Source organism: Hippopotamus amphibius, chromosome 1, assembly GCF_030028045.1.
Source record: "Hippopotamus amphibius kiboko isolate mHipAmp2 chromosome 1, mHipAmp2.hap2, whole genome shotgun sequence".
Classification (NCBI taxonomy): Eukaryota; Metazoa; Chordata; class Mammalia; order Artiodactyla; family Hippopotamidae; genus Hippopotamus; species Hippopotamus amphibius.
The window spans coordinates 35,789,847-35,814,515 of NC_080186.1; the positions used below are offsets into that span (position 1 = coordinate 35,789,847).

The 24,669-nt window shown below is 57.4% G+C and overlaps 2 protein-coding genes across 13 annotated transcripts in view; one reads left to right on the top strand and one right to left on the bottom strand.

Moving 5' to 3' along the window:
• Positions 1 to 19: 19 nt before the first annotated feature.
• CCDC24 (coiled-coil domain containing 24) lies at positions 20 to 3,847 on the top strand. The gene is given in 11 exon segments (XM_057708407.1): positions 20 to 96; positions 98 to 197; positions 200 to 424; positions 426 to 599; positions 829 to 1,004; positions 1,143 to 1,259; positions 1,949 to 2,023; positions 2,620 to 2,674; positions 3,133 to 3,202; positions 3,319 to 3,397; positions 3,480 to 3,847. Coding segments are annotated over 11 exon segments (1,386 nt in total). The 3' UTR covers positions 3,718 to 3,847.
• Positions 3,848 to 4,030: 183 nt separating this feature from the next.
• SLC6A9 (solute carrier family 6 member 9) overlaps positions 4,031 to 24,669 on the bottom strand; it is a 32,844-nt gene continuing 12,205 nt past the window's right edge. For 3 of the 12 annotated variants that reach the window (XM_057708374.1, XM_057708360.1, XM_057708366.1), the window contains 13 exons: positions 19,857 to 19,935; positions 19,085 to 19,158; positions 18,295 to 18,426; positions 17,671 to 17,941; positions 10,585 to 10,717; positions 10,250 to 10,384; positions 10,050 to 10,153; positions 9,407 to 9,644; positions 9,182 to 9,316; positions 8,973 to 9,072; positions 8,784 to 8,884; positions 5,441 to 5,611; positions 4,031 to 5,321 (listed from right to left, as the gene is read on the bottom strand). In XM_057708374.1, the coding sequence (XP_057564357.1) occupies positions 5,127 to 5,321; positions 5,441 to 5,611; positions 8,784 to 8,884; positions 8,973 to 9,072; positions 9,182 to 9,316; positions 9,407 to 9,644; positions 10,050 to 10,153; positions 10,250 to 10,384; positions 10,585 to 10,717; positions 17,671 to 17,941; positions 18,295 to 18,426; positions 19,085 to 19,158; positions 19,857 to 19,879 (1,812 nt within the window). In that variant the 5' untranslated portion in view covers positions 19,880 to 19,935 and the 3' untranslated portion in view covers positions 4,031 to 5,126. Of the gene's footprint in view, positions 5,322 to 5,440; positions 5,612 to 5,640; positions 8,046 to 8,783; positions 8,885 to 8,972; positions 9,073 to 9,181; positions 9,317 to 9,406; positions 9,645 to 10,049; positions 10,154 to 10,249; positions 10,385 to 10,584; positions 10,718 to 17,670; positions 17,942 to 18,294; positions 18,427 to 19,001; positions 19,159 to 19,856; positions 19,939 to 24,669 lie in introns of those variants that run through there. The other 9 variants (XM_057708354.1, XM_057708342.1, XM_057708347.1 and 6 more) reach the window with 5 other exon arrangements.

Here is a 24,669-nt window from a genome sequence, read left to right on the forward strand (position 1 = left end):
TGGAGTCAGGGCGGCGTGGATGGTTCGCTCTCCAAAACCACCTACCACCGCTGTGGGTTGGGCTTCACAAGCGGGCGCCTTCCTGGAATGGGCGGGGCGGAGCCAGTTTCCCGGGTGACGGCCGCGCGGAAGAGGCGGGGCTAGGGCCCCAGTCCCACCGCCTGGCTCCTGGGGACGCGGTCCCCGAGAGTCGGCCAGTAGCCGGGTAGAAGAGACAGCGCCAGAGATCGGCGGCTCTGGACCGGGCAACTCTCGTCGTGGGGACGGGTGGCAGAACGGGGTGGGGCTTGGGAGAGGCCGGCCCGAGCGACAGGCTGGGGGCGTGGCCTGTGAGATGAGGAAGGGGCGGGGCGTGAGTGGGCGTGCCTGGCCGTGGATGACCCGCGGTCGCCCAGTAACCCAGTCCTCCTACTTAATGTCCCACAGGTCCCGGCGTGCGGCCGCGCGTCGTAGGGCGGCGGTGCGGTCGGGCCATGCCTGGGGACTCCCCATCGCTGTGGGAATTGGTGGAAGAGCACGTTCCGCTCCCGGAACGGCCCGAAGTGAAGAGGATTCTAGGGGAGACGACGGTGGACCTGAGCCTCGAGCTGCGGGCAGAGGTGGGGCGGGGGAAGGTGGGCCCCATTCCAGGCCTGTCCCACGACTCAGGTGATTTCCTCAGCTACTCCGAGTCCCCGGCCCTGCCCGGTAACTCTCGAGCTCTTATAGGATCTCACTCTCCGCCCAGCCCTCTCCAGTTTAACTCTGCCCTGCCCCTCATTCCCCCAGCTCTCCGTCCTCCCATCACTTCCCTTCCGCAGTCGCAAGGTGTCCCAGCTCTCCTTGCAGGTGGTGATGCTACGATCGCTGCTCCAAGAGGCTCGATCCTCCCAAGCCCCTGGTTCGCACTCCACTTCTGACCCCTTCTCCCTTCTGGCACCACCGCCCCTCCTAAGAGACCTCGTGCGCCAGGAACTGCGGCAGCTGCTCCAAGGTCTCCGCCGGAAGGCCATCTGTGAGGGCAGGTTGGAGCCTCAGACCTGGGGCTGGGCCCGGTCCCCAGAACTCAGATGGGCTAGCCCTGAAACTAAGAGGCCAGGGTCTCCTTTCCTGTGGTTCCCTGGAAGGACCCCCTGAGTTTGCTTCGTCTGCACCTTCTGCAGGGACCAGACCCAGGCTTGGGTCCAGTACAGCCCCAGGGTCCTGCGCTTTGCTTTGGAGGAGCCCCGATGTGATTTGCCAGGACAGGAGATATTCCAGATGAGAGCTGATGAACCCAGGTATAGTGGTGGGAAAGGAGGGGTCTGTCCCTGCTTGGCAAGGGGCTCCAGCCAGCTGGTGGGTCCCACCTGCTGGCATGGAGGAGCTCCTGGTCTGGGACAGGACACTTCTACAGCCACTCGTGGTAGGGATCAGCACATGAAGGCTGCAGAAGCCCAGGAGACACATGCCAAGCCTGGGAGCTTGGTTTGATCTGGGTCTGAAAGCATGAGGAGCAGACTTCCAGACAGCTAAAAAGAGAAGAGCTTGCAGGAAGAGGGAACACTGCGTGCAGACATGGGTGGAGGGAAAGGCTTCATCCAGTGGTCAGTTGTTCGTCAGGCCTGGAGGACATGTGCAGGGCTAGGCTAGAGAGGGCTGGGGGCCGAGTGAGATAAATGAGCAGCAGCGTGTTCATCACGGAACGGCAGCAACTTACTTCTCACACATCCTTATGAAGTGGGTGATGTCCCCACTTTGCAGATGAGGAAACGAAAGCTCAGAAGGGATGATCAATTTGTCCAGGCTCACTCAGTGAGGGGTGGCAGAGCCCATGTGCAAACCCAGGCTCCAGAACTCCTCCTCAGTACCATCTTATGTTACCTTTGTGAGAAAACACACAAAACTGTCTAGGAGAAATGGTGTTTGTGTCCTGAAGGCCTGGGGTGAAGCTACATGGGAGAGTGATGTTGACTTCATCTGCCAGCAGCTGTCACAGGGACCTCAGTGTCATCAAGGACCAGCTAAATGTGTCCCACATAGACCAGGTTGCCGGACACCTGCGGTGAGGCCCCTGAGTGTGTGCAGTGGGGGTGGAGACAGGGAGGATGGGACTGAGAATGGATCCTGACATACTGGAACTGTGAGGGAGGAGAAGGGAGGCAGCACACCTGGTGGGGAGACCCAAGAGAGTAGGGCTGAGAGGTGGAAGGGGCAGGTTGCTGATGAGGTTGCTGCCAGGAAGTAGCCACGTACGGGGGCCAGCAGGGACATGGCCTGAGGACTTTTATCCTGGGGGATGGGAGAGAGATGGACCACAGAATAGTTTTTTAAGCAGGGGAAGGGCTGTGATGTGGGGGAGCATGGAGGCAGGAGGTCCCACAGGCCCAATACTGTCATGCAGGAGAGAGAATGGTGCCCCGCTCCGGGGTGGGTGCTGGGAGGTGGGCAAGGAGGGGACACATCCTGCCTGGGAGGAGGCTAGCAGGGCTGCAAGACTGTGCTAGGACGGCAGGAGGGCAGCAGAGAGAGAAGTGGGCTGAGAAAGGAGGGCCAAGAGGGAGTTCCTGGGCAGCCTGGAGGTTGGGGCTGCGTAGAGGGCTCTGCTGAGCCCCAGGCCTGCAGCGCTGCTTCTGGTGCCACACTCCCCCCGTGTCCCAGGGCCCTCCTGGAGGAAGAGTGTCATACGTTGGAGAGGGAGATTCCCATCCTGCAGGTGAGTTGCAGCCCTGGGCCTCCCCGCCCCCAGAGCCTTTCTGCTGAGCCTAGACACACCTGTCTCTCACCTAGTGTGTGAGAGCCACACACGTGTGTGTCTGTGCATGTGTGTGTGCAGCAGAGGGTGACTCCTGGGTCCATTTCCCCTGTATGCACACTTCCTGTATGTGTGAATTCAGATTTTGGTTGAGTCCCTAAGTCCAAGGTCAGCACTTTTAGATTAACCTGCTGGATTTGCCCCTGGTCTTTTGCCTCCTCCTCTTCCCCAAGTCTGGGTTCAGGTCTGCCACTACCTTGCCAAGCTCAGCTTTTCAGGGAGGCTGGTGTTCCTCTCAGGAGTGCCCTCAGGTGGTTGGGATGAGGAGGCGGCATGGGGATCTTGGCCTCTGCAGCCTGCCCTGCCCCACCCCTTCCCGCCCCTGCCCCTGCCAGGCACTGAGCCAGCTCTCCCTGCAGCGCTGCCTGGAAGAGGAGTATACAGGGGTACCTCGGCCCTCTGAGGCAATGCTAGAGCCCACCCTGGCAGGTGAGGACCCTGAGCAGGCCCCAGAGCACCCAGCCTCCTGTCCCTGCCTGGGTCTTGTGCGCACAGCACACCCTGGAAGAGCTGAGCACCGTGTCTCAGACAGCCCTCTCCTCCAGAGCTAAAGGAACAGAAGGCAGCCATGCAACAGGAGCTGTGGGCACCTCTGAGATCTTCCTGTGTCTCCCCCAGTTACAGGTAAACCAGAGCGGCTGGACAGCTGGACAGGGTGGGCTAAGCGTGAGGCCTTGGCCCCTTCACACTACTCCCTCCTGTTCAGGCCACGACCTTTGGGGTCCTCCAGCCAGGGTCTCGGACCCCTGCCTTGCCTCCGTGGGGCTGCTGGAGTTTTGGCCAGGCCTCTCGGGTGCTGCCTGCCTGCTCCTCCTTTGGAGCGCTGCCCCAATCCTCAAGGCCTGGCTGCTGCCTGCCGCTGGGGACGGAAGCTTCAGTGCAGCCCCAGAAAAAGGCCAGCTTCCACTCCGATGTCCAGCACGGCACCCCAGGCCCCAGCCTGAAGGGCTGGTCAGGAAGGAGGCTTCAGCTTCTGCTGGAACTCACCCTGTCTGCTGCTGCCACCTCTCAGCTGCCATGGCCCAGTCCACTTCAGATCCAGTCTCGGATGAGCCCTCACCAGGATTCCAAGGCTGTCTGTCTGTCTGGCCCTCACCCTACCCCCTTGCCAGGTCCTTGGTGTCTGGTCCTGACCATCACAGCCTTTGGCCTTTCTCCTCCCAGGCATCCCTCACACAAAGGCCTGGCAGGAAGAGGTCTCATCCCAGCCCTGATTCTTGTCCCCGTGAGGGACCCAGACAAAGCACAGCAGCAGCTCAGAGACAGGAATAGAAATTTCATTAAAATCTATGGACTTTAAAATCCTAGTGGTGCACGGATGGGCAGGGTTGGGTTTTGCACCGTTATTGCTACAGAGGATTAGAGGCAGCTCTTCCGGGCCTGTCGCTGCACAGAGGGGCGCAGAGGATGGACAGACAGACACTGCAGGACTTGGGGGGAAGGAGCTCTGGCTCCAGAGAGGGGGTGGGGCACGCGGGCTGGGGCCATTTGGCACATGAACAAGGGCAGCCCAGTTTGGGAAGACTGGGCCTTCAGCCTGGAGGAAGGAAGGCAAGGGGGTGTCGTGTAGGGTCCCCTTCCTCCGGGCTCTGGGCTCAGACCTCCTGCTGAGCATCACCCCACCCCTACCCCCCAGAAACGAGTTCTTTGGGCAGGCTGTTGGGTCACGGGCCTCTGCTGGCTGGCCCTGACGGCCATTGCTAGAAGGAGGCGCAGAGACCCCGGAGCAGCCAAATGAGGTGCAGGCAGGCCTGGAAGACTGGTTGGGCCCGAGGTCAAGGGCAAGGGGGTGGCAACCACAGATAATACAATTTTTACAAAAATAATTACACAGACAAACAGGGCTGGGCAGCACAGCCTGGCATGTAACACTGCACAGCCCCCCAGCCCCTTACCCTGCCTCCAGATAGGAAGATCCACATTTGTCTGGGCAGAGGCTGGGGTCTGCTCTGCGGGCAGGAACACTGGTCAGGAGGAGGCTGAAGGCTCAGGGAGGGGGACAGGTAGGGGACCCACCCAGAACCTTAGCTCAGGGCAAAGTGTGGGGGCATCAGAGGCCATGGAAAGCCCAGTCTGCCTCTGGGGACCTGGCCTGAGACCCCTCCAAAGTGCTTTGGGCCCCCCAGCCCCCCTCCCATCCCCCAACCCCCCCAGCTGCCATCCTGGCATCCAAGGGACCTGTAAACACTAGGGACACGAGCACGAACGACCGCGCTAGCCGTGGTGGCCAAGGTGACGGGAGTCGCCCTGGCCAGGGCGTGGTGGGGGCAGGTGGTGACACCTGTCCACCTCGTCCCCAGTCTCTGTGGTGGGCGCGTAGGGCGGGGGTGGGGCACTCCCCCAGCATCTGTGCTCATATCCGGGAGTCCTGCAGACGGCTGGAGCCGTTACTGCCCACCATGGGGATCTGGGCCTTGTCCGGGTGCAGCGGCTGCACCTCAAGCCCGTCTTCAGGAGAGGGTGGAATGGTAGGGCCATAGCGCCCTGTTCGGTGCTCCAGGAGAGCGGGTCCCCAGTCTCTGCTTGGCTTTGTGGCATTTTTCAAACGCTGCAGGAGAGAGAGGCACGGGGGCGTGGGTGGGCAGGGTGCACCGGAAGGGAGCCTTCAAGCCCCATCTGTCCACCCCCTCCTGTTTCACCCGGCTGCCCCCTGCCCCGGCCTCTCACCTGAAGGAGGGTATCCCCATCTGTGCGGCAGAGCTGGAGCAGAGCGTAGAGTGGGATGCAAATGACAGAGGACAGAGCCATGAGGAAGCCGATGGCCACAGCCCAGCCTGGATACTGGTAGTGGTTGTAGGTGATTGGCTGGTACTGGATCACCGTGAAGACGAGAATGAACTGCAGAGAGTGGGGGATGGGAGTGGGCATGAGTCCCGCCCCGCCCCACCCAGGCCTCAGGTCTCCTATCAGCACCCCTGCCTCCCCCTCCAGTTTCCCAAACTAGAAAGAGGCATTTTGGGGAGGGCAGGCGCGACATCAACGTTTGGGTAGCGGAAGAAGCTGATGGAACCGGAGGTCCAGGGTATGATGGGCAGGTGGCCGCTGCAGAAGGGGAGAGGTCTGTCTTCTGCATAACCCTGAACCAGCCAGGGAACCATTCAGCTGCTGTGGCCCTTGGAAGTCAGTTTGGCTCAAAGACTCGCAGGGGCCCCGCCACTGCCTGCTGAAGTAAGGCCAAATCCCTGGCCTTCAGGGCCTTCTCCGCCTCACGTCCAGACCTCAGCTTATCTCGCCGGCCTTCCTGTCTCAGTGTCTCTCCACACTCAGCATTTTCCACCCTTCTGACTATGGGGGATCCTCCTCTGCAGCTTCCTCTGTCGAAGAAGGCTCCACTGATTTCCCGTCTCCTCTTCCTGAACGGGCTTTAGTGGCATTTTCCACCTACTGAGCATTCTGTGCGTGTTTCTTCCAGACCTGGGAGCTCCTGGGACCGCATCAGCTCCGGGTCTCCAGTGCGCAGCGCAGTGCCTGGCACAGTCGCACATGCTGAACTGAACTGACTTATACAGGGAGATGGGGGCAGTGGGGCAGAGGAACGGGCAAAGTCCTGCCAGTCTGTGGCTGTCGGGACGGCGACACACAGCCTGGGGAGGCTCCAAAGGCTAGAAATCACGAGCACCGGGCTGGGGATGCTCTCGGGAACTGCTCCAGAAAGAGACGAGGGACATGGGAAGTAGAGCCTGGGGCTGCAGCAACAACAAAAAGCTAAAGTGAGCAGAAAGACGGGCAGGTGGCTCACGGGCCACGCGGAGGGCCCAGGGCAGCGGGTGCCACTTGCCACGAGAGCTCAGCATCCACCCGGAGCCCTCAGTGGCGTCCTGGAGCTCAGGCCCCTCCAGCCTTCCTGGTGACCAAATTCTAGAAGGCAGCACCCATATCCATTGCGGGGGAGGGGGGCCTCCTGAGATGCTGCACACGGAGGAGCTTATAGCAAGTCTCCTGAGTGGAGTTAGATTCTGATCTAAGGTGTGGATAAATTCTTTTTTTTTTAAAATAAATTTATTTATTTATTTAATTTATTTATTGGCTGCGTTGGGTCTTTGTTGCTGCACATGGGCTTTCCCTAGTTGCTGCGAGCGGGGGCTACTCTTCATTGAGGTGCGCGGGCTCCTCATTGTAGTGGCTTCTCTTGTTGCGGAGCATGGGCCCTAGGCGCATGGGCTTCAATAGTTGTGGCACATGGGCTCAATAGTTGTGGCTCAGGGGCTCTAGAGTGCAGGCTCAATAGTTGTGGCACACAGGCTTAGTTGCTCTGTGGCATGTGGAATCTTCCCAGAGCAGGGCTCAAACCCGTTTCCCCTGCATTGGCAGGCGGATTCTTAACCATTGCGCCACCTAGGAAGTCCCATGGGTAAATTCTTTATTTGAGCTGATAGAAGGATGGAGTTTGTCAAAAAAGACCTTTTCAGCAATATAAAGAAGTAAAGCCCGCAAAGAAAACCAAGAGCCTAGAAACACGTGTCCACAGAGCCTGGCATCCTCACCTGAAGGTGACTCCAGCCTGGCTTTCTGAGCACAGAGAGGGCGCTGCCGGCTTTGCCTCGGTCTCACAGAGACACCGGACCCAGGCCCCTTCCTGCCTCCTGCCCTGCCTAGGCAGTGCCCTGGGTCTCTCTGCAGGGCAGCAGCCTCCCAGGAGCCTCCCGTGGAGGATGAGCTCCCCGGGGGCAGGTCCTGGGCCAGAGCCACAACCCTTGAGGGCACAGCACTTGGCCCTGGTGTCTGCCCTCCCCACCTCCCACCGCTTGCAGGAGACTTCCGCTCCTCCTGTTTCAAAGCTGGGCCAGTGGCCAGAGGTGGTGCCTGTGCCAGGCTCGGGAAGATCCCACACCCCATGTGATGGAGGCCTCAGCCCTCAGGGGCCTTTTTTTTTTTTTTTTTTTTCAGAAACATAAGCCAAAGTGGAAATCCGGTGCTGACCTCTCTGTGGCACAGAGGAGCTGGCATGATGGGGGCACGACTCCGGACACTGCACTGGTCACTGGACTGACCCTTCTGTCACTCAGAGATGGCCATGCCTCTTCTCTGTGGAGGGACCATTACACTAGCAAATCCCTTTTGCCCCCACTTCTCACCCTGAGCATAAGGGAGCAAAATCAGAGGGTTTTTTAGTCCATAGATCCCTCTTCCTCCTGCACTTGTTTTTAGTGTAGCATGGGCCCAGCACACAGGCTCCAGATCGGAATACCTGATTCGCACGAGGGCTCCGCCTCTTAGAAGCGGTGTAACTTTGGGTCAATTACTTCACATCTCGGTGCCTTAGTTGCCTCATCTGTGAAGTTGGGTTAATAACAATATCTTGGAGAGACTTAATATATGGTTAATAGTTAATACTTAATATTAATACTTAATAACAATATCACATGACTTAATATATGGTTCCTGGCCATGGTGGGAGTTCCCTCCACCACTTCAGTTCCCTAATGGGACTTTCCCAGGGGAAAGCTGAATACTGGTGGAAATCCAGAACGCCCCCGCCTAAGCCAGCCCACTCCAGGGCCTGGAAGGCTTACGAGGGTGCCCCAGATCCTGAGCTGACACCTGACTTGTACAACCTGCTTCTGGAACACGCATTCACACCACATACCCCGAGCACCTCGGCTATCGGGGACCAGAGACAGGAGCTCAGCGAGGCCAACAGAGGCTGATACCAGTGTCAACCATGGTTCCCGAGGCTCCTCTGGGGATGCCAGGCAGGAACACCAGGGAGAGAGGGCCAGCTCTCAGCAGCTGCCAGCCTGCTTTCCCCTTCCAAAGCTGGGCACTGTCTTCAGTCAAATACAGGGCTCCGTGCTCCCTTCCTAACCCAAGGCCAGGGCCTGGTTGGTTCGGAGTCTCCACACTCCTGTCTGACTCCATGCAACCTCGCTCAGACTCCCAGTGGCCAGAGTTGTGGGTGTGGAGCTTCCACAGGGAGCTCTGGCCTGATGCATGGGCTCTCCCTTTGCTGGTTCCCAAGAGTAGGACGCTTGCCACAGGGCAGGAGGGGAGGGACCACCGGAGAACTTACAAAGATGATAGCTGGAGAGACGAAGCGCCAGCAGATCTGGAAGAAGAGGGGTGGTGGGAATCCCAGCATCATCTGGATGTCCTGGAAGTAGTTGCGGTGCCCTGGAGAGAGGGAGGTCAGCAGGCCCGTGGGACAGCATGGGCAGATGGGGGCCAGGACACAGGAGGCCGCGGAAGCTTGGGCACTTACCGTAAACGTACATGATGGACACACACATGATGCAGGAGATGACAACCAAAGAGAAGCTGGCCGCGTAGTTGTCCATCAGCAGCAGCCAGTAGATGCCTGCCTACGGGCCAGTGGGCAGCTGAGTCAGGGGTGCCCAAGGCTATGCTCCCCCCCCGTGTCATCCCCCCATACCCTGGCAACTCTGGCCCAGCCTTTTCCTCGGTTCTTACCTGGCTGGTGAGGGGGATGCCCAGCAGGAAGCCAGCCACAGCCACGCCCAAGGTCACATAAGTCTTTTTCTGCAGGATCCACTCATCCCCCACCTCATCCACAATGGCCGTGACCAGCGTCTCCAGGAGACAGAACTGCAGGGCACGGCCATCAGAGCAGGGGCCTGACCTCAACCCCCGCCTCCTCCCTCCCTGAGCCACAGGCCCCTGTCCCGCACCTCGTACCTGAGTGCCCAGCCCCAGCAAGATGAGCATGAAGAAGAAGAGCAGGGACCAGAGCGGGGAGATGGGCAGCAGTGTGAGGGCCTCGGGGTACGCCACGAAGGCCAGGCCAGGGCCGTGGTCTGCCACGCGGGACACGTCCACACCCAGGTGGCTGGCCATGAAGCCCAGGATGGAGAAGATGACGAAGCCGGCGTAGACGCTGGTGGCGCAGTTAGTGACGCTGATGATGATACTGTCCCTGATGCGGAGGAAAACAGGTAGAGTCAGGACATGCAGCTTGGTTCTCCCGGCCCGATTTGGGCCAAGAGCCTTGGAGACAAGGAAAGTTCAAGGAACAAAAGTGCCCCCAATCTCTTTTCCGGTCTTCTCTGGGCCTCTTTAAGTGGGCCTGAGGCTCTTGCGTCCTCACAGACCCCTGGGGCATCACGGTCCTCACCCCTTCTCTCTTCTGCCAAAGCTCTCTCCATTCTGCAGTGATTGGACCTGGACCCAGCATTGCCAGGATCTCAAGGCCGTGAGTGGAAGGGAGGGCCCTAGTGGGTCAGGAGGCTGCACGGGATTTGATGGGTCTGGGGGAGCCGGGGTCAGGCTGCAGAGAGGGCAGGAAGAGGGGGCAGCCCCAGGCTGGTGGGGAGAGTCTCACCGGTAACAGTTGTTGTGGAACTTGTTGTAGGACGCCATGGTGATGAGGCCGCCCCACGCGCAGCCCAGTGAGTAGAAGATCTGGGAGGCGGCGTCCCCCCATACCTGCGGGAGGGATGGGCCAGCAAGGAGCTGTGGTCAGAGGCTGGTGCCTCTCTGCCCCTCCCCATCCTTCCAGGTCACCCTCCATCCACAGCCCACCTTGGCCTCCAGGATCTTGTCCCACTGTGGGGTCAGGTAGTACATGATGCCCGTGAAGGCTCCTTCCAGGGTCACACCGCGGATGAACAGGATGGTCAGCACCACGTAGGGAAATGTGGCCGTAAAGTACACCACCTGGGTGCAAGAGGGGCCCCGCTTGACTCCTTTGGGCTCTTCCTGCCCCTCAACCTGCCCCCTCAACCACCACTGGTCCTCTGGTCCCTCGTCCCCTCCCATCATCACTCCCCGACCCACCCCTCCACACACAAAACCCAGGTAGGGGAGGTAGGATATTTCTGGGTGGGCACAGATCCTTCTGGGGGAGGGGTACTTACTTTCCCTGAAGACTTGACCCCTCGGATGAGGCAGAGGAAGACGACCACCCAGGAGACACCGAGGCAGCCAAGGAGGGGCAGTCGTACCTCCCCGAAGTTTCCAATATCATCTGACAGCTTCAGCACGTAGAGCCTGGGAAGGGGATACTTTGTCACTGAGGGCCAGCCCCTGCCACCCAGCAACAAATTCCCAAGCCTGGGGTCCAGCCTGGCAGCTCCCTCCTTTCTCACGCAGTCCCAGCAGCCAGCTCATGTGAGACGGGAGCCCCTGTGAGGTCCCAGCCTTGGCCAGCCCAGCCCCCTCTGCCTGCTGCCTCTCCCAGGACCCTCAAGGGTGCCTGCAGGCCACACCCGGGGCCTGGGCCAGCCTCTTCAGCCCCTGGGGTGTGGAGGTCTCCCTGTCCCTGTTCAGACCCAGCCCAGGCCCTGGCTTGCGTGTTTCTCCCTGCAGGAATGCCCTCTCCTCCAGACTAGACATGCCCTGTCTGGCGTCACCTACTCCAGGAAGCCTTCTGTGACCTTTTCATCCACACTAGTCCTCCAGCTCTGATGAACAGAGGGAGGTAGTGGAGTACTGAGTAAAGATGGAGGCTCTGGGGCATGCAGGCCTAGACTTGAACCTGAATTCCTCCCGTATGTGTGGCTCTATGTGGCGCCCTGTGCTGTGCCAGCTGTGCTCTTTCAATCAGTTGGACGTTTATCTGCCAGACGTTGCTAGAAGCTGGGCATATAGACCTGGATCTGGCACTGTGGGCACTGCCAGGAGGAATGTCTCGACCCCGTGGGGAGGAGCACACTGGAACGCTTCCTGAAAGAGGTGAGGCTTGAGCCAAAGTTGGAGGGATGGGGAGGGGGTGGGTGAAGAGGAGTGGAAATGCATGCCAGGCTGAAGGAACAGCACGCAGCAGGACAGCGGTCAGGAACCAGCACGGCTCTGCCTGGGCATGTCAGTAGCTCAGGAAGGCTGGAGGAGAAGGGGAAGGTAATAGAGAAGGATGAGGATAGGCAGGGATCAGGTCAAGAGAAGCTGAGAAGTCAAGGCTGAGAAGTTTGCATTTTATTCTGAGAGCAATGAGAAGCATCTGGAGGGTTTTTATTTTTTTATTGTTATTTTTTATTTATTTATTTTTCAAGGTGATATCTCATTGTGTGTGTGTGTGTGTGTGTTTCTTCTTTAGGTCTTTATTGGAGTATAATCGCTTTATAATGTTGTGCCAGTTTCCGCTGAACAACAAAGTGAATCAGCTGTATTCATACATACATCTCCATATCCCCTCCCTCTTGAGCCTCCCTCCCACCCTCCCCATGCCAGCCCTCTAGGTCATCACCAAGCATCAAGTTGATCTCCCTGTGCTCTGTAGCAGCTTCCCACTAGCCATCTATTTTACATTTGGTAGTGTGTATACGTCAATGCTACTCTCTCATTTCGCCCCAGCTTCCCCTTTCCCCCCATGTCCTCAAGTCCGTTCTCTACATCTATGACTTTATTCTTGACCTGCCACTGGGTTCATCAGTACCATTTGTTTAGATTCCATATATATGTGTTAGCTTACGGTATTTGTTTTCCTCTTTCTGACTTACTTCACTCTGTATGGCAGACTCTAGGTCCATCCACCTCACTACAAATAACTCAGTTTTGTTCCTTTTTTATGGCTGAGTAATATTCCATTGTATATATGTGCCACATCTTCATTATCCATTCATCTGTTGATGGACATTTAGGTTGTTTCCATGTCCTGGCTGTTGTTAAATAGTGCTGCAATGAACATTGGGGTACATGTATCTTTTTGAATTATGGTTTTTCTCAGGGTATATGCCCCATAGTGGGATTGCTGTGTTATATGGTAGTTCCATTTTTAGTTTTGCAAGGAACCTCCATACTGTTCTCCACAGTGGCTGTATCAATTTACATTCCCACCAACAGTGCAGGAGGGTTCCCTTTTTCTGGAGGGTTTTTAGAAGAGCACTCCCAGGGTCTCTCCCTTGCAGCAGCTCTCATCTCTCACCATGGTAAAACCAAACTCTTTACAGTGGCTACAAAGCCTACATGATCCATTACCCCCTAACTGCCATCTCTTGGATCTCCTCTCCCCCTGCTCTCCCCCTTACTCACTGCTCCAGAACTGGGTTCCTTGCTGTTCCTTAAATGTGCCAGGCACACTCCCACCTCAGAGGCTTTGCACATGCTATTCCCTGTCTGGCATGCTCTTTCCCCAAATCTCCACATGTCCACATGGGTGTGACACCTGGGCAAGCACACTGGGTCCCATGCTTAGAAGGACCTTGTGCTTGGTTTAAATGCCCTGCCATAGCCATCTTGAAATTCTTTATTCATTTGAACAAGGGGCCCTATCTTTTCATTTCACGCTGGGCCCCACAGATTACGCAGCTGGGCTTGTCAACATGGCTCCCTTCCTCCTTACTTCCTTCAAGTCTTTACTCAGGTGTTCTCTTTGCAAAGGGGTGTACTCTGGCAACCCCGATTAAAACTGCAACCCTGGGAGTTCACTGGTGGCACAGTGGTTAAGAATTGCCTGCCAATGGGGGGGACACGGGTTCAATCCCTGGTCTAGGAAGATCCCACATGCCGCAGAGCAACTATGCCTGTGAGCCACAACTACTGAGCCCATGTGCCACAAATACTGAGCCTGCATGCCACAACTACTGAAGCCCATGCACCAAGAACCCATGCTCCCCAACAAGAGAAGCCACTGCAATGAGAAGCCCACACACCACAACAAAGAGTAACCCCCGTTCACCACAACTAGAGAAAGCCTATGTGCAGCAACAAAGACCCAACACAACCATAAATAAATAAATACATAAATAAAAAGAGAAAAGGAAACAGGTAAAATTAATGTTAATAGTATATTAAAAAAAATACAGCAACCCTGGTCCCAGCCTGGCACACCTTACCCCCTTCTTTGCTGTATTTTCCTCCACAGCACGTCTCCTACTATCATACTGTACGTTCTACTATGTAGCTTGTCGTCTGCCCTCTATGAAGGCAGGGGTTTTGTCTGTTTTGTTCACTGTTGTATCCCCCACTGCTTAGCACAGTGCCTGGCACAGAGAAGTGCCCAATACCTATTTGTTGAATGCATGAATGAATGAACATCATGGAAAATGAGCTGAGAAATATAAAGGGGAGAACCTGGAGGGGGACAGGCTTGGTTGCTGGAGTTGTCCAGGCTAGAAGTGATGAGCAAGAGATAAACTCTTGAGCCTCCATTTCCTCATCTGTAAAATGGGCATCATAATACCAACCTAGGATAATCTGTAGATAAATTTAGGTAAATACAGGCTCCTTTCTTTCCTCTCTTTCAGCAAGGACCTCTCAGCATAGCTCACAGGCTATCCTCTAGTCTTAGCTGCTTTTACTTTTTTTTTCCAAATCAGTTTTCAAACCTCATGACAACATGTTTAATACCTTGTGATGGGTTGTCACTCTGGCCCCTCATGGGACAATGGTGCCAGGCCTGGGGCTTGGTGTTTGCTGGCTCAGCCCGCCTGGTTGCTAGACTTGCAAGCACCTTGTCCTGCCTCCTCCGCATCAAATCTTCCCCCAGGCCTCCTGTCACATCGTGACCTGCAGAGGGCGCTGTCCAACATGTCCCTCTCCTGCCCAACTCCTGCCACTGCATTGATTCATTCAACAGGCATTAGGGCCAGGCCCTGGGCTAGAGCCTTTCCAGGCTCTTAGTCCACGAGAGGAACCAAAGACAAAGGGGTGGAGAAGTTCCCCTCAAGGAGAGGCTCCTGGAGCACTGCAGCTGTGCTTTCCAATCCTCTTCCCTTCATGGCACGCAGAAAAAATATTTTTGGCCCGTGGGGGCAAGTAGACAAGGTCACTGAAAGTTGAAGGCAGAAGGGCTGGGGACTCTGGGCTTCCCAAGCCCCACCCGACTGGCACACTATTTAGGGCACATCGTGTTGGGACACTGTGCCTTCCAGAATAGCCAGTGGGTCCTACTGCTACAGCTGAGAGTCGCTGTACTTTAAGCACCAGCATTCAAAGTAAAGAAACCATTCTTGTTAAAAAGACTTTTTAAAAACTTTGTCTAATTATGTATGTTAAACTGGTTGTGCTTTATATTATCTTTTATTGCAAGAGTCCAGCATACAATATGATGGATCAAAGAGTTTAGAAGGCTAGCCTGGGAACTAAATAATGAACTCTACCTTTCTTTTTATGGCAACACATTTCGTGTTTTGTTTTGGTTTTGGACCACGTGCTGTTGAGATCAAACAACTAACCTAAATACGTTTGGAAGCCCACATTACAAGTTGGCTCTCTCATAACATCTCTGGAATTATTCTGCGTTATTTTTTAATTTCCCCAACCAGATGGTAAACGCCTTGAGAACAGGGCACCCTAATCTATTTCATTGCCTCTCCAGCAGTGGCTATCACTGGGCTTGCTGAGCACCCATCCTTGTTCTTAGTGATTTATGCTGCATCTTCACAACAACAAGAATGATGTTGTAACCTCCCCCGTTTAACAGATGAATGGTTGAGGCTTAGAGAGTTTTGGTGACCTCCCAAGGCCACGCAGCTGGTGAGTGGCAGAGCCAGGATTTGAGTGAGGCGTGTGTGTCTCCAGAGCTGGCATGAAGGCACCAGGAGAGGGGTGCTGGGATCCAAGTTCCACTGGGTGTCAGGTGTCTGCTGGGGAGATGAGAGGGCACGGTCCTGAGCTTAGGGCCTGCCTAGCAGGTATCAGCCCTAAGGTATACAGCACACAGAGGACTGTAAGACAAGATTGTGAAAGGGGTGCTGGGGAGGGGAAGACTGTGGGCCAAAGAGGTGAGCAAGACGTGGGCTCGGAAATCTGCCCTGGGAGATTTTCTTGCTTTAGAGGAGTCACTTAGTCTTTCTTTTGACTTGCTTCGTTCACTTGTAAAATGGGAATATTTTATAAAACCTGCACACTCTACCTAACGGGGTGGCTGTGGGGCCCAAATGAGATCGTGCAGCTTTCCAAAGCGGCGTTGGAGAGCGTGGACCAAGAACACCTGTAAAGTATCGTCAGCCTAATTCACACCAGGTACTCGGCACAGTAGGGCAAGTGTATCCTGACACAGCATTGCTGCCGAGTTCCTTAACCTCTGAGAATAAATCTCTGAATATGAAAAATAGGGATAATATCATATAAGGTAATATGCCTGGCACATAGTAGGTGCCTGAGAAACGGGAGTGCTTGCTTGCTTCACCTCCTTGCTGAAGCCAGCCTGGGCAGCCCTCTCAAGGGTCATTTCCTAAGGCTCTCCAGCAGGGGGCAGCAGGGAGCCATCCTGCAGGGAAGGAGTCCTGCCTGGGACAGCGGCTGCTTAGGGAGATCTGGCTCCAGCCCTGTTTGAGCAGTAGACTTCAGCAAGCCATCCTGTGGACCTCCTGACCCATGGGTGGTTTTTTTGGAGGGCAATTCCCCTCTAATTGCACTGGATAAAATCTCGTGAGCTTTGCCCTGCAGCGGCCTCACCCATTTGGGAATCCCTGGCAGATGGCCTCTGGGGTGAGAGCTTCTGGAGCATCTCTGGGGTGTGGGTGGGGCTTTGTGCTTCTGGGAGCTTCCAGAAGGTTCATCCCCAGTCTAGATCAAGGTGCCCAGTCCACACCATGCCTCAAATGTAGCAGAATACCTAAGTGGGCAGAGTCTGTTTCTTACTCCCTGCTCTGTCCCTACTCTGAGTGCAGTGCCTGGTACAACTAGGAGCTCAGGAAATGAACTGTCCAATGACGGAATGACCGAATCCACCCAGAGGTAATTTTTCCTGCCCCTCACTGGGAGGCAACAGCTCTGTTGTCTCCACCATGAGCTCCAAGGGCAGTAGCCACATCTTAACCTAACCAGCACAGAGGCTGGCACAGGGGAGCTGGGCCCTTAGGGTTTGAGCACTGGGCCTGGGCTCAGAGGATACTGACTTGCTAGGACTTCAAGTATCACTGGGGCCTTGGCCACTCACCCATAGCTCTCCATCACATTGTGGAGAAATCCTCCAACCCTCAGCCTGGCATGAAAAGTGCCTTATTATGCCTCTGGCCTCTTCTATCCCAACACTCACTGTCCCACCTGCCCCCAACCCCAGCTCCAGTTTGCTACCTCCTGGCCTCGGCTCAGCCACTCACGTCTTTCCCAGTCCCTTCTACATCTCTCCTTCCCTGGGAAGTCTTCTTGATCAGCTCCTCTTGCACTCACCACACTCCTGCACATACCTGCACCGAGGCACCTGCCCCTAATAGCATTAACTATCCATCTCCTCACTGGACTGTGAACACCGCAGGGCAGGGGCTCGGGGCCATTCAAATCCCGTGGGCACACAGGGCCCAGCAGAGTGGATACCGTAAATGTTTGCAGAATGAATGAATGAGGCTTACCCACCAGCAAAGCCCTCTTCCCATGAGTTCTCCAACAGGACACGGGGAATTTCCTCTAGGATGTCCTGCTATGCCCTCACACCCATCCAGTTGGGACAAGATGCTCCAAACACCTCTAGCAGCAGCTTCCCTTCAGCCAGCCCCGAGACTCCATTCTCTGTCACCACAGAGCACAGTGGTGCCAGGCTGTCTTTTCTAAGCACAGCTTGATGATGATGGCCCTGGGCTCAGGAAACTTCCACAGCTTCTTCTGTTCTGCAGCATTAAGTCTATGCTTCATTCTTGTATGTTCTCCAAGAAGGCTGATGTTTCCTCCTAGACTACCTTATGGCCTGTGAGTTCCCCACACACTTTTACTTTCATCCCAGCAGGCTCCCCTCAGGCTCAGGACCAGCCCCTGCTCATCTGGGACCCAGGGCCTCCGCTCCTGCTGTTCTTGCCAGGAAGTCATCCCTGCTTTCCCTGACTCTCCTCTGTAGACTTGCCTGACTGCTGGAGCCCTCCCCCCCTTGCTGCCACTTTGTAAGGGCTCTTACAAAGGCTGTGCGTCAGCCTCTCCTGAACGAGGTGGCACCCTCCTTATATCTCTGCCCTGCTTGGTTCCTGGCATCCTCCCTAGGCTGCAGACAGCTGCCTGACAGTGAGAGGGAGGGCTGAGGGTTGGCACCGAGTGGCCCCCCAGAAGCCCAGGTCCCAGGGGGGCCTCACCTCCAGTACTCCTCGCTGGGGCTGGTCCTCTGGAGGGTGTGGTTGAGTGCATGGGAGAGGTTGCTGGGCGGGGCGGGAGGCCGGGAGCCGTTGGTGATGTTGGATGCATCCAGCACACCGGCGCAGTCGGGCGTGTTCCAGGGATTACTGCAGTAGGCCCAGGGCAGCACGGGCGTCATGGACGAGAAGAAGTAGTAGAAGGCGATACAGATGACCACGTTGTAGTATATGCCGATGTAGGTGGACACCACCATCATGCCGTAGCCCACACCTGGGGGAGCAGAGGGGCAGGGGCAGCCTCACACATCTAGCTGAAGGAGGCAAGGCGAATTGTGAAGGGTCTAAGAGGCAGGCTTTCATGGCGGGCCACGAAAGGGGAGGTCAGGGCACGCTGGGGGACGAAGGGCTTTTGTGTATGCACGTGGTAGGAGGGAAGGGTGGAGGCCAAGTAAACATGGATCCCAGCATGTGTCCATGGCCTTGGCCATGGATGTGGGGCTCAGATTAACACCAGGGTTCCACAGGGGTTGGCGGTGTTTACACAGATGGGTGAGTCAGCATGGTCCCCGGGGGCCCGTGCGCGCACGCATGCGCGTGTGTGCGTGTACCCCACCCAGCCCTCACCTTTGAACATGGGGCTGATCCTCCAGACCCCCAGGCAGCCTTGACTTGCAAACTGGCCGAAGGAGAGCTCCATGAAGAAGAGCGGGATCCCGCAGAAGATGAGCATGATGAAGTAGGGGAACATGAAGGCGCCTGGAGGGCAGGGAGAGGGCTGGCTCAGGGGCGGCACTGGGGCATCCCACCCTCTTCCTGCTCAGAACCCGACAGCAAAACCTTTGCGACTGGCTGGGCCCCCAGGAGGGTGTGCCACGCACTGAGGCACACTGCTCACGGCCTGTCTTTGAACTTGACAGAGGCTCCCATGAAGTCTGCTCTGAGTCAAACCCAGGCCCCAGAGCTGCCATGTTTGGGTGGGATTTGATGGCTTGATCAAGCTATTTCGCACACGTTAGTCAATGAGATCCTCAAATATCCCTGAATCATTTGCGGGGGCGGGGGGTGTTGAGATACAGGGGGTATAAAACAGGGAGCCTTGGGAGGTTGGGTTGCTTTTCTCTACTTCTCCTCCCCTCGAGGGAGCAGGCTGCCAGGGTCGGGGGTGATCTGTGCCTTAGGTAAAGGGTCCCTAAGCCAGGGACTGGGGCAAAGGAGATGGGGGCCAGAGGCCAGCCTGTCTGGAGGGGGTCTATGGCAGGGAGGGAGTGGGTGGGCCCTGGCGGGTGGGCTCTATCCACGCGGCTGGTCCCTGCCCTGTGCCCACTGGGTACCTCCCCCGTTGCGATAGCAGAGGTATGGGAAGCGCCAGACATTGCCCAGGCCCACGGCATAGCCCACGCTTGTCAGTACAAACTCGATCTGGTTGCCCCAGTTGCCCCGTTTGAGGTTCTGGTCCTTCTTGGTGGCCTCACTGGGCACAGCACCATTCTGTGGGAACAGGAGAGAAGCTACCATCAGCAAGGCATTTGAGCACAGTGCCTGACCCTTTGGGCCTCCCCCAGTGGGGACATCATGGACCCTCCAGGCCCCCACCCCCACCCTGGGCTTCCCCTCTGCTGGCAGGAGCTGCAGGCAGGCCTGGCAGAGGAGGGGAGAGGGAGGAATGGCTGCCAGAGGGCGCCAGGTGGGGCCTCCCTCACTAGCCCCCCAGCACCCTGTGTCAGGGGCACCAGCCCACCTGGGGAGCTGCTGCCAACATCTGAGAGGTGGGACACTGAGAAGGACCTCAAGTTGGGAGCCCCCCAGCCCCAGCCCCTTCAAAGCCTCCTCTCTCCCCTCTGGGTGAGGATCTGGGAGCAGCTGAGCCTCATACCAAGCAGCCAAGCTGGGCTGGGCACAAAGGGGCCTTGTCCAGACAGCCCCCCCCCACCCGCCGCCACCACATCACCAGGCTGAGCACGCTGCCCACGGCAGGCGGCTGTGGGGGAGGGGACGCTGGACCCCTCCCCCAACGGAAGGCTTTTTCTGGGGGGCACATGGTGGGCAGGGCTGTACAGTGGAGTAAGGAGGAAGCAGCTGAGCTGGGCCAGACCTGGGGAGAGCATTCTGGGACTCCCCAGGATGGGAGGGCCAAGGGAGCCATCTGTATTGCCCATGACGGGGGAGGGGGCCCTGGGGAAGCTGACCTGGGCTGGGGGATGCTGGCCATGAGTTGGGGGAGGAGACCAGAGTTGTAGGCACCACGCCAGACTTGGAGGACAGACTCTGCTAGGGGAAACAGAGGGAGTGACTCTGGAAAAGGGTCTCTGAGCTGAGAGCAGGTGGGCTGCAGAAGAGGGGACTGGTCAGGAGGGGCCCATGAAGAGGTTTGCCCCAAGGGAAGGATGCCGGCTGGCCTGGGGGAGCTGTGGGGCTGAACTGGGTGGCCTGAAGCCCCATGGAGGACCCCAATCCCACAGCCAGAACTAACCCAGTAAGTCCATTTATAAGTGTGCGTGCAGAGCCCTCCCCCAGGCCATGCCCCTTCGACCCCCTCCCAGGTGAGCCGGAAATCAAGCCACCATGAGTCAGAGCCTGAGGGGTCAGCGGGGTCTCACTAAGAGACAGGGACCCTGAGAGTCACTACCAGAGAAGCCCAGAGGGCCCCTGAGTGACGGAGACAGCCTCCCAGAGATGGGCTGTTCTCCCGAGAGAGCTGGCCAGGCACCCCTGGAGGACACCCAGGATCAGAGACACAGCCGCACGGCCTCTGAGGGACGGCGCTGCAGTGATGCTGACCCTCAGCTTGGAAGAGACATGTTCAAGGGCAACAGGCACGCTAGCCAATAAACAGGTGGGCCTGGTGCTTGGACACGCTGTCGGACCCTGACACGGACCGACAGACGCAGAGGAGAGGAATGGCCGCACCCAGCCTGCGCCTTCCGGGAAGGCCCATTTGGGAAGGCAGGCACAGGAGGCCCTGGTGCCAGGTGGCGGCCCCAGCCTGCACCCCTCGCTCCTGCAGTGGGCACATCGGGGGGCCGCTCTGGGCTTGCACACCACCTGGGCACCACAGCACAGACAGCTTTGTCCTGCACACCAAATCCAGCACTGCCCGGAGAAGATGTGGTGCCTCGCACTGTCCCAGGAGGTTTGGAGGCACAGCACCAGGAACCGTGGTGTTCCCTTCAAGGAGCACCCAGAGCCGACTGGCGGAGCCTTTGTACATTCATCCATGCAGCCACGGAGGTTTACGAGCACCTTCTATGTGCCAGGCCCTGCACCAGCCTCGGGGCATTCAGCAGTGAACAAAACACACCCCTACCCACACAGAGCTAGAAGTCCGGGGGAAGTAAGCCATCAATGAGATAAACACATAATTTTTATATGCAACTTCCACGTGACCACGAAGAGGAATTCCTTAAGTCACAAGAGCGTGGAAGGATGACAAGGGGTGGCGGTGGGGGCAGGGCGAGGTCTCAGAAGGCTTCCCTGATGAAGAGGCTTGAAGGCCACCTTGACCCCGGGAGAGCGCAGCTCCCAGTCCCAGTATGACAGGTCCCTACAGAATCCTGCCTAAGCCTGTCACCACCTCCAAGGGCCTTTTCTTGGGACAGGCCTAGCAATACCGCAGGGTTGGGGTGGCTTTTTTTTCAGAGGGCGTGAGGCCTGCTTGAGTAGTTTATCCATTCCCAAACAAATCCCAGCCAAATAGGGCTCCCATATGTTGATCCTACAATAACAGTTTTATTCTGTCCGAGGCTTGTTTACTTAGGGGCACAATGGGGGATTGTGGCAGCTGCCGAGTACACGGTGGGGTCACAAAGAAGCGGTTACAGCTGTAAGAGAGACAACTGAGGGTCCAGGATGGCCTCACGGGTGGGGCAAGGGCAAGGCCTCTTGCAGAGACCGAGGTCGCTGAGGCTGGAAGTTCGAGGGCTCTCTCCTGACCCCAGCCCCCTGACCAAGTGCAGCAGGACCAGACTTGGACCTCTGAGGTCTGCTCCTTCCCCGGCATGGAGGGGGCAGGGAGGGTGGTGATGCCTCCAGCCAGGTGCCACAGGCAGTTGCTTGACTGAGCCGTCAAGAGCCAGTGGTCGCTCCACTCAAGAGCAGGACACCCCTGAACCTTGGGCTAACCAGTTCAGCCCTGCCGGCCGTGACCTGGGGAGGCCAGAGCCTGGGGCACAGGGGCCTGGAACTGGGGATTGGGCTGTGGTGGGAAGTAACTGACAACACTAGGGACCTGCTGTGCAGAAGGAGCTGAAGTGACACCCTGAAAGTGGTGGAGGCGCTCCCAGCAGAAGCAGCACCGCCTGCTGCTCCCTGGCCCTGCAGTGCCCCACTTGTGAGCTGCGGACGGGATGCTGCCATGGGAGCCGGGTCCACGGCTAGGCCTCCGGGCCTCTGACTTTTAACTCCAGTGCGAGCAATGTGTAGGTAGCCTGGCTGGTGAGGGCACAGCACTCAGCAAAAGACAGAGAAAGCCAACCTTCCTCCAAGCATACTGGAGGGACGGGTCCCTCTGTGGAGGGTGCTGGGGGCTCTAGTTCCCTTCCTCCTCCAGCCCTCCTCTGGGGACTCCCCTCCACTTCCTTCCCAGGCAGCGATGCCCAAGGCTGGCGAACCTTTTTCAATGCTGCACCACTTTTTTTCTCCTTGCATAATTTTCCCTATTCTAGGCCTCCCATTTTCTTGATCTGCTGGGTGGACAGCATGTCACATATTAACTGTCCCTGCAGAGGCTGTTGGCTCTGAGGTGCCCACGGAAGAATTTCTTTGTGCTCGTGATTTGACCCAGACTGGTGGCCCGTCTGCCTAACCCAGCTCAGTCCCGCCGACTGGCTGGGCTCCAGGCTCCTCCTGCCCATCACCCACCTCCCACTGTCTGCCCCTCGCTGCCCCCTCCCAACCTCCCTCCCTCGCTCACACCTGGGTGGTGAATTAAACCACAGTGGCCTGGTGCCCCTCTGGGCTGCTCCCTCCTCTTCTGGCTCCCTGGAGAGCCCCCACCCTCACCTCGGACTCACCCACCATAGGCCCGGTGGGTGGTCTCCAGGGCGGGGACTGCCCTGCCCTGCCCTGCCCTGTGCCCAAGCTGCCCCGGGCCAGGCAGGATGCAGGCTGTGGGGCGTGCCTTCCACAGCTGAGTGGGTGGGCTGGCTGACCATCTTCCATAACGCCCGCCATGCAGAGACATACACACATAAGACCCTCAATGCCCCTTACCCTTAGAAGGGGTCGTTGAGGCAGCAGTGTTCACGCCTGCGCAAGGAACTGTCTTGGGTTCACATCCTCCCACCCCTGCCGAGCAGTCACTTACATAAGTCCTTTCCATAGCCCTCTGCCCTCTGCTTATTCACTGCTCTGGGTGAGCTCCTGGAATTACGGCAGTTCAGCTCTGAGGGCAGAATCCAGATCTCCCCCTACACCTTGGGCTTGGCAGGGCGGGACCCTGCATTGGGTGTTAGAACCCTAGCATTCTAGAGCCTGCTCCCCCAGCAGCCCTGGGCAAGCTGCTTCCCCTGTCAACATTCAGCGTCCTTACCTATAAAATCAGGGGAGAGACAGACAACCTCAACAGATCTCCTAATATTCTGTAGCTCTGCCCTGCCTGGAATTTGCTATTTCTGACTCTCTCCTGTATTTTCCGTTAGTTCCCACTGGCTTTCTAAACAAGTTAAAAAAAAAAAAAAAAAGGTTGTTATTGCTTTCTTTCTGATTATAAAAGCATTATAAGCTTATCATTAAAAAAATTGGAAACTGCAGCAACGTGTAAAGAGGAAACAAGCCTGCAGAGCCAGCTCCCAGTGGCTGCCGCCGCCGCCGCCACCACCACCACCACCGCCACCGCCACCACCTCCACAACCTCCACCTCCACCACCGCCACCACCGCCTCCAGCACCTCCAGCACCTCCACCACTGCCGCCACCCCCGCCTCCACCACCACCACCACCCCGCCACCCCCGCCACCACCCCCGCCACCACCACAGCAGGGGCGCCCTGCCCTTCTTCATGCTCAGACTCAGAGGCAGCCCAGGTTTCTACCGAGGGCAATGGCTGTGTGCTGGCTCTCGACTTCCGCCCTCTGAGAGCAGTGTCCACGGGATATTTCTGTGAATTGTGAGCTTTCTCCTCTGCTCTCGGTGGACACTGAGGACTCCTGGAGCAGGCCAGGCAGGGCGGGCTCTGCTGGGATCCAGCAGGCTTCTTGTCCAGGACTCTGCAGCCCCAGGGTTTGCTCAAGGGACGAAGTCCCATCCAAGACAAACTTTGTGGAGGAGAACGGGCAAGACCCTACATCCCAGACTGACACTGAGCCAAATCCAGATCACTGGTGACTTTCTCTAAGTCCCAGTGGGGAATTCAGGCAGAACAGCCATGACCGTAAACTGTGGCTGCCTCGGGAGACCCCATGGCCTCCTCACACCCCTCGGTTCTTGTTTCCCCAATTTCTCTCCCATCCGTCCAGTCAATCCAGGAGCCAGGCTGGTCCTTAGGCAGCACCTGCGCCACATGACACAGCCTTCCATCTTTCATCTGGCTTCACTTATCCAGTCATGGGAAAGAGTCAAGGGCTGGGGCCGGAGGAGCAGGACCATGGGAAAATCTACCCCAGGCCTGAGCCGTCTGCAGGGGCTCCCAGTGCCTCTTGCTCAAGGAAAACCTCGGAGCACCTGTCAGGAGATCAGGCCCTCACACAGGAGGCGGGAGAGGCAAGGCCGTGCCCCGTGCCGCGTCGTCGCAGAGCGCGGATCAGCAGAGAGTGACCCACCAGGATGGTGGGCAGCAGACAGAAGATGCATCCCAGGCATGCCAGGCTCTACTCCAGGCCCTGGGAGTGGTGATGGGGCTGCTGGGTGGGCTCTGCCTCGGCCTCGAAGCACAGCGGTCCTGTCCCACACCGTGGCGGCCGTGAGCAGCCTCTGCTCCAGTCGGCTGGCAGCGGGCTAGCATTCTGGGAAGCGGCTTTGGTTTCTGACCCTGGCCGTCCTGAAGGTGGAGGGCAACCCTGCATAA